Source organism: Nelusetta ayraudi, unplaced genomic scaffold, assembly GCF_046127955.1.
Source record: "Nelusetta ayraudi isolate G7.1 ecotype Tasmania unplaced genomic scaffold, CSIRO-AGI_Nayr_v1 ptg000135l, whole genome shotgun sequence".
NCBI lineage: Eukaryota > Metazoa > Chordata > Actinopteri > Tetraodontiformes > Monacanthidae > Nelusetta > Nelusetta ayraudi.
In genome coordinates, this window is record NW_027466185.1 from 15,067,033 (window position 1) to 15,079,455 (window position 12,423).

Genomic DNA, 12,423 nt, shown 5'->3' on the forward strand with positions numbered 1-12,423 from the left:
CGGCGGGTCGAGCCTTCAGCGTGTTTCCTGGTTGTGTTACCGCCGTTCCCTACTGCTGGGCAACCCCGGAAGTGACGGTTTTATAGCATCAAGCTAACTGTCGGTTCGCCATCCAACCATGACGTTGGACCATCCTTTGAATTTTAGTGAATTGAGAGAAGCCTTTAAATGCAGGCCTCGAACGATGCAGACGCTGAATTGAGACACAGGCAATGTTCAACTTTCCCGTTTAAAAAGGACTAAAGGTGCTGCTGCAGAGAATTGATTGGTGTTTGCACCACCATGACACCTAAATGTCTTATTTATTAATTTTACTTTAAAAAGAAAATTGTCATGTGGTTGTTTTTGGTCAGTTCATTAAGTACAACATGTAGATGAAATGTTCTATATCTTGCTTTACAATACATTTCTTTCATGATCGCACTTTTTATGTGGATGCTGGAGACTAAATGCATCACTGAGCCTGATGGTGGCGCTGCTTGTTTTGAAGCAACTGCTGCTGCTGGACAGATGAGCGACTCAGAGTGAAGCCACTAGATTAATCTAGACGGCAACACTGCTCTCTCGTCCTCCCTCCTCCTCTGGAACGGGAGTGACGGATATATAGATGTACTTACTTGATCCCAAATTGGGATCCTACACCAGTGTGTGTTCCTGTGCGTCAGGTGAGCTTGTTTGACTAGTGTGTTGGTGTGAAAGTCCTGAGTGGCCTCACCACATTACAGCTCAACATTCTCTCTGATTCTGAGACATTCCCACCCTAACCCTCCTGACAGTAAATGCACCAGGCAGACGCAGCTTTGTGGACCGTGTGTTTTTATTGAAACCAAAAGGGGGCAGCAGAGACTCTTTACTTCTTCTTGGACACACCAACGGTGCGGCCGCGGCGGCCCGTAGTCTTGGTGTGCTGGCCACGCACACGCAGGCTGCAAGACACAACACCAACATGATTAATCAATGATCCATGATGGTTAATCATGGTTGAGTTGGACCTCCATGGTGGTGGACGACTGCAGGTCTCTTACCCCCAGAAGTGCCTGAGACCCCGGTGGGCTCTGATCTTCTTCAGCCTCTCCAGGTCCTCTCTCAGCTTGTTGTCCAGACCGTTGGCCAGCACCTGCAACACACACGAGACATCAGAAAAAGCACACACACACGCGCACACGCGCACACGCACACGCGCACACGCACACACACGTCTATCGTGTATCTGAAAGAAAAAAATCTTTAACAATTTCATTGCCAAGCATGGAGGACCACAACTGTCTGGACCTCGCACCTCTTTAATACCATCTGACAGTGTTGCCATCTCATTTACTCTTTAAAATAAAACCAGCCGGGTGGCTTCAGGCCTGTTCTTCAGCAGCAGGTGAAGTCACCACAGATCGCTCCATCTCAGTGTGGGACCCGTTAGTGGTGATCATTTCTCTGGCTTCTGTTTCATCTCCCAGCAGTCTTCATCCAGGGTGTCCTCAGTCTGACTCCAGCCTCACACCTTCACTGGTGTCCATCAGCTGGTTGGTTCACCCTCTCTCTCACTCACCTGGCTGTACTTGCCGTCCTTCACGTCCTTCTGCCTGTTGAGGAACCAATCTGGGATCTTGTATTGCCGAGGGTTCTGCATGATGGTAACCACACGCTCCACCTGGTGGTCAAACAGGGGAACACTTTAACTAAGCTACAAGGTTCATTTACAATCCAACTGTCCTGGAAATCAAATTTAGTATCCATCTAAGCCAGACATGGGCAAACTGCAGCCTGGGACCCATATGCAGCCCGTTAAAGCTTTATAAACCGGCCCTTAAGCCAAACTCGAAATATAAATATATGTATTAATAAACCTTATCAATGTTTTAGTTTCCATGCATTCTCACATTTGCTGCCACAGTGATGATATCCTGAAGAATAATCTAAATTCTAAATTACTTTTAAATAGCAGTAACTGTTAGTCCTACACAAAAAAGCTGCAATTCATTAATTTAAATTTTAACGTTAAAAATGTATCTTCAACAAAACCGACGTCAAATAGAGATTCTATTGAACCTTCAAGTCAGTCAGTCATACAATAGCTGCATTTCCTCCATGTTTCCAGTGTTTTCAGAGTCATTTCAATAAAGAACTAAACACTGTGCACCGTGGGGCTTCAAAGAGATTCGGTTGCAACTTTGCTTCACTTCATTTTCAGTTGACATTAACACAACATGTTGGCCAGACATGGGGAAATTTCAAAACAACCCAACTAGATTTTTTCCTCCTATAAGGTAGGTCAACAAAACATTCAATTTATCTGCTGGTGCTGCTCCGGCTCCTCTGTCACATTTTAGAGCCCACTGTGGCCCCACCAATCCAAAGGTTGGACCCACAGCCCTGGTCTAAACAGACAGACGGACAGACAGCAGTGTGTCAAACTGCAGCGCCTCACCTCCTCCTCAGTCAGCTCTCCAGCCCTCTTGCTGAGGTCAATGTCAGCCTTCCTCAGGACCACATGGGCGTAACGTCTGCCAACACCCTGACATCAAACACACAACATTCAGAAATTACAGATATACGGTCTGCGAATGTAGCAGTAGCGTCACTACAACCTGCGGGCTAATCTGACAAAGAAGAAGAAGCGGAAGATCTCACCTTGATGGCAGTGATGGCGAAGGCGATCTTCCTCCTGCCGTCGATGTTCGTGTTGAGAACACGAAGAATGTGCTGGAACTTCTCGGGGATGACCAGAGACTGCAACACACATCAGCCACAAGCAGGACCTTTAAAGCGGGGATTCTGTCCGAACCTGGCAACCCGCTCCGAGTACAGCTGACACGAGATGAACTTCCAACTGTATTGTACTGTAAGTACTACTCCCTGCAGAATGGCTATAGCGATATTAAACAATTCTATCTACTGTTAGAAAAGCAGAAACACTAGGAACCATTTATTAAGCTTACTCTACTAAAAGTCAATGAAAACATGATGTTAGCATTTGCAGCTAGCCGCCTTTTCTTGTGTTGGACATTAAGCAGTGCGGGAACAGAACCAGAACTCCACCACACGCTGCTATAGATTATAAACCCCCATAAACATGAACCAGTACCGGTTCTGGAATAAACTCGAGTCTGACCAAAAAAAAAACCCAAATAAATCCTAAACCCACCGAGGCTCGTTAGCTTCGACCGGTCACAACACCTTTCAGTCAGCGCTGACTAAACACCGTCAATATGTTCGTTTCGGCGGCTAAATGTGCAAAAAATCCTGCCCCGCTTCGACACAGTAGGATGTGGTGTGTCGAATTAATGTCTGACTGTCTTTAAAAAGTGATCGATAACGTCGGATGACGGTTGATTTGGATATTTTCCGACTTGGTACAGAATTAGACTCACCATCTTGGAAGCGGGTTCCGTGCGAAGAGGAAGCCGTCAGGTTCTCGCGAGCGTTTGATAGACGCGAGAACGGAAGTCAGTCCTCCGCTATAAATCATCCGACGAGGAAATCCGATATAGGAAAATCATTCTTCTCATTTAACGTATATATTTGTCAGTTTTGTTTTATTTATTTAAAAAGTATTTTAAAGCACAGTCTTTCATAGAAATATATTAAAAATAATTTTAAATAATTGTTCTGGGAAAAGTTGTATTTTTCGGACGGCGAGGCGGAACTTCGGGGCCGGTTGGAGGCTCGTCCAGTCGGCCGTGTTGGCGGAGGAGGCGGCGGCTGCAGTCACAGCTGACGACCGTGTAAACATCGCCGGGAGCGCCGGAGGAGACGTAGCCATGGCGGAGCTCCAAGATGAGGTGACGACGCGTTAGATGTTTTACTTGTCTGCTCCTCAGTAAAATGTCTTAAGTTTTAATTACCGCTGTGATCTAGTTGTTCAGTTTTTAGTGGCATCCAAACCGTAGGTTCCAGCTGACTGGCGCTTAGCTTAGTTTAGCTAGCCAGCTAGCTTACACCTGAAACGAACAGCTGATGTGTTGACAGTAAAACGGTGCATTTATGTTAAAAAAAAAAAAAAAAAAATGCTAATATTGAGTCTGAGTTCCTCCGTAGAACAGTTCCTCGGCTCTGTTCTGGTGCAGGTTTACCGGTGTTGTGGCCCAACTGGTTTCTGATTTAATGGTTTCCTTGCCGAACAGTTGCGCCGCCGTCAGCAGATTCGACACAATTCACAAACGTGCACAACGTATTACCGGCGATTTTAAAGTCGCAGCCCACATCGACCACAGCGAAGATGCACCTGGAAGTGAGCGCTATATGACAAATATGGAAATAAAATATGAAAACAGTTTTGGTATTTTACGTGCGTGTCATGTGGAAAGTCTCAAGTCTTAAAACTGCAAGCACACAAACCACAGTGACACGAGTAAATGTAAGTTCTGGCTGTTCATCTCTGTAATGATCCAGTGGCTTCATGCTTGGCTATATCCTTAGTTAATATATTTCTTGATCTTTTCGCACGGTAGCTTTTTGTTTTTGCTGCTGTAATTATTCAAATTTCCCCACCGTGGGATCAATAAAGGTCTTCCTCTTCGTCTTATTAGCGCATTTTAACATAATTTTCCGTGTTAACGTCGTCCCTTTTAAAACGTGACAGGCTGTGTGCAGTGTTGTGTAGACTGTAATGTAGCGTTGAAAATGTTTTGTTGACTCGAGGAAAAAGAACAAGAAACATCGACAGATGCGTTTGGGTATTTTCGAGGCAAACTGATGGTAACCAGTTGTCTCAGGCAGCCCAAATCCAAATGTTACCTGGTTACTAATACCTGAGGAAAGCCGTGCTTGCTGTGAGTCTCGGTGGCTCACAGAGGTAGACAGTGATTTTCGTTGGTTTGAGGTCGAGTCCAACTCGACGCAATTTTTTTTAATTTCATATTTTCTTTATTTAAAAATTTTTAATGTCACTAGTCCGTAGCGCTCACTCCCAGAAGCATATTCGCTGTGGTCGATGTGGGCTGCTACTTTAAAATCGCTGGTACTATGTTGTGCACGTTTGTGAATTGTGTAGAATCTGCTGCCGACGGCGCAGCACATCTGCAGGTGTTCGGCAATGAAAGCGGTTGAATCGGAAACCAGTTGGGCCACAACAGCAGAAATTACATGCAACTTGGCCCGACTGTAGTTTTGGAAGCCAGTGGAAGTCGTCATATTTTCTGTGCAGAAACTTGCCAGGTGTTTTTTACAGTGTCTGTTTCCTCCACAAGACTGACGGCAGCATCTCCAACCTGAACCTGGGAGAGCTGGATCTCACGACCAATGAGTTCATCCTGGATGAAGTGGACCGTGAGGACATTCTTCTTCTTCTTCTTCTTCTTCTTCTTCTTCTTCTTCTTCTTCTTCTTCTTCTCCTCATCCTCCCTCTTCCTTCTTCTCCTGCTCTTGCTCCCCTTCCTTCTTCTCCTCCTTCTCGTCCTCCTCCTCCTTCTCCACCTCCTGCTCCTCCTCCTTCCTCGTCTTTCTCCTCCTCCACCTCCTTCTTCTCCTCTCCTCTGAGTACCTCCTGCTTCTCATTCTTCTTCTTCTCCTCCTCCTCCTTCTTCTCCTTCTTCTTAAGATAAATCCTTGTGACGGTGCAAACGGAGTGTCTTACTTTTCTTGTAGACCATGTGAAGACCTTCTAGGGCCACAGGCTTTCGTTAGATGTCATCATGATTATTTATATGTTGAATGCAGCAAGTTTGTTCTGTTCCCTCCTCCTCCTCCTCCTCCTCCTCTGCAGTTCACATCCAAGCCAACCTGGAGGACGACCTGGTGAAGGAGGCTCTGAAGACGGGCGTGGACCTCCGTCAGTACTCCAAGCAGGTGGAGTCGGAGCTGCAGAGGATTGAGCAGGTCTCCATCAAAGACTGTATCCTCCAAACTCATCTTTCTGTTGGAGATGTTAGTAGCCCAGAGAAGGTGTTGAGATGTTCAGATGTCCCCCAGACGACTCTTTGGTGCTTTTCCTGACCTGCTGCGTGTGTTCAGACATCAAGGAGAGTCAGAACATTGCCCTGCTGCACAACCAGATCACTGCCTGTGACTCCATTCTGGAGGTGAGACTCTTCATCTCACCACACTGCACTGCAGGAGCTCCAGGAGCTGCAGGAACACGAGCTCTCATCTGTGTTCTGGATCCAGTTCAAACCCCAGTCGATCTTCATCAATCCATAGTTCTCCTGCAGAGCATTTTCAAACCTGGGATCAATACTTCTTCTCCTCCACCTCCTCCTCCTCCTCCTGCTCCTCCTGCTCCTCCTTCTTCCTCTCCACCTCCTCATTCTCCTTCTCCTGCTCCTCCTCCAGCGGATGGAGGGCATGCTGAGTGGCTTCCAGAGCGACTTGTCCTCCATCAGCAGTGAGATCCAGACCCTGCAGCAGCAGTCGGTCAGCATGAACGTTCGTCTGAAGAATCGTCAGGCGGTGCGCAGCCACCTCAGCCAGCTGGTGGACGAACTGGTGGTGCCTGGAGCCATGATCTCGTAGGTGGACCTTCTGGATGGAGGTGGAGCTGATGGTGCGACTCTGACTGAATGACTGAGTGTGGCCTCGCTCTGCTCAGGACCATCCTGGACACGCCGGTGACAGAGCAGGACTTCCTGGAGCAGCTGCACGAGCTCAACAACAAGATCAACTTTGCCAAGGAGCTGAGCTTCAGGGAGACCCTGGCCTGCTCTGACATCCAGGACATCGTGGACCGCCTCAAGCTAAAGGTCAGCCACTGCTTCTTCTCCCTGTCTACCAGATGTTGGTCTAGAGATTTTGGTCTGGATGTCTGAAGGCCTCAAGGTTTGAAGAACTCAAGGTTTGAAGGACTGAAGGACTGACAGCCTGAAGGACTAATGGTGTGACGGTGTTAAGATGTGTTCCTGGTTCTCTCCAGGCTGTGTCCAAGATCCGAGAGTTCATCCTGCAGAAGATATACTCCTTCAGGAAGCCCATGACCAACTACCAGATCCCACAAAACACTCTGCTCAAGTATAGGTGAGTTTCTCCACTTGCTGCTGCTGCTGCTGATGGTGTCCGCTCCTGCCAGACACTTTGCACCCTCGCTTCATCCTGTCTGGCTGCAGGTTTTTCTACCAGTTCCTGTTGGCCAACGAGCGAACCGTGGCCAAGGAGATCCGGGACGAATACGTGGACACCATGAGCAAGATCTACTACAGCTACTTCAAGTCGTACAGCAGCAGACTGCTCAAAGTCCAGGTGAGTGTGAATGAAGCCTGGTGCAGATCTCAGGTGTTTGAGTGGAGACTAACATGGCATCTGCTTCTCAGTACGAGGAGGTGGCGGACAAAGACGACCTGATGGGGGTGGAGGACACGGCCAAGAAGGGTATCCTTCCAACTGGACCAGCAGGAGGTGGAGATGATGGTGGAGATATTAGTAGTGTTGTTGGTGAAGATGTTGTTGGCTCCTTGACCACAACGCCCTGCAGGCTTCTTCTCCAAACCCTCCTTGAAGAGCAGGAACACCATCTTCACGCTGGGCCAGCGAGGGGCGATCCTGAGCCCCGCCGAGCTGGAGGGGCCCATCCTGGTCCCTCACACTGCCCAGCGAGGAGATAGCCGGGTAAGAGCGCTGCCTGGTGGTTGGTGGAGATGAAGTGAGGTTGTGTCTGACTGACCTTTGACCCCTGTCACCCCCCAGTACCCATACGAGACCCTGTTCCGCAGCCAGCACTACGCCCTGCTGGACAACGGCTGCAGGGAGTTCCTCTTCCTCTGCGACTTCTTCATGGTGGCTGGGAACTCTGGTCTGGACCTCTTCAACAGCATCATGGGCAAGACCCTCAGCATGTTCCTGGTGGGTTCCTGTCTCCTCCTCTCCACTCCTCAACACTGTTACAAACAGAAAGTGAGCAGATAGATGGGTCTCATTGCTTCTACTGAAGCTCTGTAATACGACCCCAAGCAGCTAGATGTCCACAACAATCACAATGTCATTTCTTATTTGATAATGTGTATAATAATATTAATAGTAGCAATAATAAGAATAGTAGTAAGTGTTTTGTTATACAGTATATCATATTATATATAATGGAAAAATAATTCATCTAAAAATAATTGCCACCTCAGACAATATCTACATTTTTTTAAGTCTTACATTAACTATATACACTATTATAGTTGACTATTATGGAACCTTTTATATGTGATACCAAAAACTGCCAGCAGGGGTCATAAACGTGATGATTTGGAAACTAAAAAAATGAATAAAATCAATCCAAACTGGCTCCTACTCAGTCCATACATCTGCATTTGACAAGTGAGGATGCTGTGGTGGGTTATTGACCTGCGTAGGGGTCAGAGGTCAGGAGGTGGCTGAGACTGTGTGTGTGTGTGTGTGTGTGTGTGTGTGTGTGTGTGTGTGTGTGTGTGTGTGTGTGTGTTGCAGAAGAGCATGTCCACCTATGTGTCTGACTGCTACGACAGCATCGCCGTCTTCCTCTGCATCCACATCATCCTGCGCTTCAGAGCCATCACTGCCAAGAGGAGCATCCCTGCCCTCAACAAGTGAGTGGAGGAGCTGGAGCTGCTTCTGCTCCTGTTACTGCAACTGCTACTGCCATCTACTAATACTGCTACTGCTACTATTACTACTAATACAGCTACTACTACAACTACCACCACCACTACTACAATTAGTACTACACTACTACTACTAATACTGCTGTCACTACTACTACTACTACTACTACCACCACCACCACTACTACTAGTAGTACTACGACTACTAATACTGCTGTCACTACTACTACTACTACTACTACTACTACTACTACTACCACCACCACTACTACTAGTAGTACTACTACTACTAATACTGCTGTCACTACTACTGCTACTGGTACTACTACTACTGCTGACCGTGTGTGTATGTGTCTCCCCTCCCTCTCTCTATGAGGTACTGGGAGGCGGTGCTGGAGCTGCTGTGGCCTCGCTTTGACCTCATCTTGGAGATGAACATCCACAGCATCAGGAGCTCTGACCCTCAGAGGCTGGGCCTGCTGGACACCAGACCACACTATGTAGGAATGGACACACTCACACACACTCACACACACACACACACACACACACACACACACACACACACACACACACACACACACACACAGTATATGTGTGAGTTCGAGTAATTGTCTGTGTGTGTGTGTGGGTGTTCCCAGATCACACGGCGCTATGCTGAGTTCTCCTCGGCCATCGTCAGCATCAACCAGACCTTCCCCAACGAGAGGACCAACACCCTGCTGGGACAGCTTCAGGTCAGTGTGTGTCACTGACCTGACCACTGACCACACACACACACACACAGTGCGCGCATTTGTGTATGTGTGACATAAGCTGACTGGACACTGTGTGTGTGTGTGTGTGTGTGTGTGTGCAGGTGGAGGTGGAGAACTTTGTCCTGAAGATGGCAGCAGAGTTCCCCTCCAGGAGGGATCAGCTCATCTTCCTCATCAACAACTACGACATGATGCTCAGCGTCCTCATGGTGCGTCCGCCACTTCCTGTCCCCCACTTCCTGTCTCCCACTTCCTGTCTCCCACTTCCTGTCCCCCACTCCCTGTTCCCACTTCCTGTCCCCCACTTCCTGTTGCATGGTGCTGAATGAATGAGCTGTCCTTTGTTTTGTCCAGGAGAGGGCAGCAGACGACAGTAAAGAGGTGGAAGGTTTCCAGCAGCTGCTTCTGGCCAGGACGCAGGTGAGCAGTCAGCACTGAGGCATTCTGGGAAATCTGTTAGAGGTGTTGTCTTTACTGTGAACAAGAAGAAGAATTGAAGATTTGAAGATTTTTCAAAAGCAATGAGGATTTGAATAAGACAGTATTGTGACTCACCGTGAATACACCCTTTCCCCCCACCCTGCCCCCTGCAGGAGTTCATTGAGGAGATCTTGTCGCCCCCGTTTGGTGGGATGATTGCCTTTGTGAAGGAGGCGGAGGCTCTGCAGGAGAAAGGGCAGCTGGAGCGGCTGAAGAATGAGGAAGGTGAGCTGAAGGTGACCCTTCAGGATGTGGCCTCTGCCGGTTTCATTGGTGGCGGAGTTCCACGTTCCTCTGAAGCAACCACAGATGGTTCCTCAGCGCTCTCAACCGTGGTTCTCAGCCAGGCTCCGCACACTTCCTGTCTGTCTGTCTGTCTAACTTCCTGTCTGTCTACAGCCCGCATCACCCAGCTGGTCCGAGGCTTCTCCTCCAGCTGGAAGCAGTCGGTTGAGGCCATGAGTCAAGACGTCATGAGGTCTTTCACCAACTTCAAGAACGGCACCAGCATCATCCAGGTGAGTCGGCCTCTAGTTGGTGCCTCTGCTGCCCCCTTGCTGGAGGTGTTGACTCTCTCTAACACCACACCTACCTGCTGACTTCCTGCTGCAGGGCGCCCTCACCCAGCTCATCCAGTACTACCACAGCTTCCACAAGGTCCTCAACCAGCCCACCTTCCGCAGCCTGGCTGTCCGCTCGGAGCTCATCAACCTGCACCACCTCATGGTGGAGGTCAAGAAGCACAAGCCCAACTTCTGATCGGCCAGCAGGGGCCAGGCCAGCCGGCCGGGGGAGCTGCAGGTCCTGGAGGGGTTCTGGAGGTCCTGGTGGAGGTTCTGGAGGAGGTCCGGGAGGTTCTGCAGGTGCTTGAGGAGGTCCTTGAGGTTCTGCAGGAGGTCCTGGAGGTTCCGGGGGAGGTTCCAGAGTTCCTAGTGGTCCTGATGGAGGTTCTGGAGGACCTCCTCTGGAACCTTGAGGTTCTGCAGGTGACGCCGACTCATTTTGCTGCTGTCTTCAGACTTGAGGGAACCTCTAACGCCCCTCAACTGGTGTCTCCAGTGTCTCCGTGGCTCTTTACTGGTCACTCAGACTATTGACCTTCTGGAGGAGCAGGAGACAGGAGGTCTGAGCTCCTGACCTTCTTCCTGGGCATCAACCAGTTGAAAGTCTTGTTCATTTTCCTCAGAGCTGTAATGTCACCTCAGTTTTTCCTGAACAGGTAGGAGGAGGTTCTCCAGGGACTATATGCTGAGGTGAATGGATCCACACTGGTGTTTCATTTATTTAATTAATGAGTGGATGCAAAACATCTCAGCAGGTTGGTTTGGATTTGATTCTCACTTTACCCCTCTATGAATGAATGAATGAATTGTTGTCTTTTTCTCATTAATATTTAATGTGTTTGGTTGATTCCGTCATGATTCTGATGATCTGCTTATGTAAATGATCAATGAGAAGTGATTCCAAGTATTGTATTTGGAGAAGTGACCAATAAAGAGCTGGTGCTGCAGTGCCACACAATGGTGTCAACAGTGAACGACATCTGATGAATCTGCTGTAGTGCAGGAGGTAGCAGGATGAAGAAGCACAGACGATCCCTGGTGGTGGTTTGACAGAGGAACGCAGATAGACGGAAAGAAAAGACTTGATTGTAGAATTCATCACAAATCAGATTAATCTAAGTATGAACTCTCTTTTTATCTGATTCTTTGCGCTAACTTGCATTAACCGTCCTGTTTTTTTTTAAATATATAAAGTAGTGGTGGGACTTCATGTACTTCATGTGCAGAGGCACAAGTACAATGTTGTCATCACAGTGGCACCCCAGACCTCAACATCATTGAAAATGTATGGATATATGATTTGAAGCAGGCTGTTTATGCACGGAAGCCAAGAAACCTGACTGAACTGGAAGCGTTTTGTTTGGAGGAATGGCCCAAAATACCACCTGCCAGACATCATGGACTGGCCTGTGGCAATTGGAGGTGTCTACAGGCTGTTATTGCAGCTGAAGGACGCTCTACTAAATATTAATGGATTTATTACTTTGGGGTGTCCAATATGCACATGCCTATTTATGCATAAAATGCACATAAAAATATTTCTGTTGGACCAATAACATTGAATTCACTACAGAGATGTTTCTGTTTCAATAAGGTACAACATATAAAAATTAAAATGAAAGTTCATTAAAGTTAAAATGAAGTTGCTGCTTCAAAAGCTTAGCAAGGGCCAAATGGATGCAGTGATTTTCCTAAGGGGTGCCCAAACTTTTGCCAGCCTGGCTGCGGAACGTCACACATTGCACATTAGCCAGAGGAACGAAGGGAAAACCATCCGTCCCATCCGGTCTGCAAAGCCAAGGTGCCCCTGACTTTCATCCTGGCACGCCAGGAGGCACCTCAAGGCTGTTGTTGTGGCGACGGACGTGACTGATTCCGCAGGGAAATTTTGCAACGGACCGCCCATGAAACATGACCTGGACGGCATGGTCTTGTTGTCGTCTCCTTCCAAGGTCAGTTTCGCCGTGGTGTATCCTGTGATGGCGATCCAGGAAGATCTGTTTCCGTTCAGCTCCATGACAAAGTCCTCGTGTTTTTGGGGTACCAAAAATGAGGGCAAGGTTAACTTGGCTTTGCCGCTTGAAGGAGCTGTAACCTGGAACTGAGCTGACACAGACTCACCTCCACTCTGCT

At 48.1% G+C, this 12,423-nt stretch overlaps 2 protein-coding genes across 6 annotated transcripts; one reads left to right on the forward strand and one right to left on the reverse strand.

Moving 5' to 3' along the window:
- Window positions 1-799: 799 nt before the first annotated feature.
- On the reverse strand, window positions 800-3,504 carry rps18 (ribosomal protein S18). The gene is made up of 6 exons (XM_076051666.1): window positions 3,366-3,504; window positions 2,626-2,724; window positions 2,423-2,509; window positions 1,544-1,645; window positions 1,026-1,117; window positions 800-926 (listed from the first exon to the last, which is right to left on the reverse strand). The coding sequence occupies exons 1-6, from the start codon at window positions 3,366-3,368 to the stop codon at window positions 851-853; spliced, it is 459 nt and encodes a 152-aa protein (XP_075907781.1). The 5' UTR covers window positions 3,369-3,504; the 3' UTR covers window positions 800-850.
- Window positions 3,505-3,621: 117 nt separating this feature from the next.
- On the forward strand, window positions 3,622-11,248 carry vps52 (VPS52 subunit of GARP complex). 5 transcript variants are annotated; one of them, XR_012929502.1, is made up of 20 exons: window positions 3,704-3,776; window positions 5,141-5,262; window positions 5,699-5,827; window positions 5,947-6,014; window positions 6,265-6,440; window positions 6,521-6,671; window positions 6,842-6,942; window positions 7,032-7,164; window positions 7,236-7,293; window positions 7,397-7,530; window positions 7,609-7,764; window positions 8,356-8,474; window positions 8,866-8,989; window positions 9,131-9,226; window positions 9,349-9,456; window positions 9,602-9,667; window positions 9,841-9,952; window positions 10,127-10,245; window positions 10,340-10,581; window positions 10,612-11,248. XR_012929502.1 is itself a non-coding variant. In XM_076051665.1 (19 exons), the coding sequence occupies exons 1-19, from the start codon at window positions 3,756-3,758 to the stop codon at window positions 10,484-10,486; spliced, it is 2,097 nt and encodes a 698-aa protein (XP_075907780.1). In that variant the 5' UTR covers window positions 3,622-3,755; the 3' UTR covers window positions 10,487-11,248. The 5 variants fall into 5 exon arrangements, 2 of the variants coding, with proteins under 2 accessions (XP_075907780.1, XP_075907779.1); XR_012929503.1 differs by having other exon boundaries at window positions 10,633-11,248; XR_012929501.1 differs by having other exon boundaries at window positions 3,705-3,776; window positions 10,340-10,572; window positions 10,603-11,248.
- The last annotated feature ends 1,175 nt before the right edge of the window (window positions 11,249-12,423 follow it).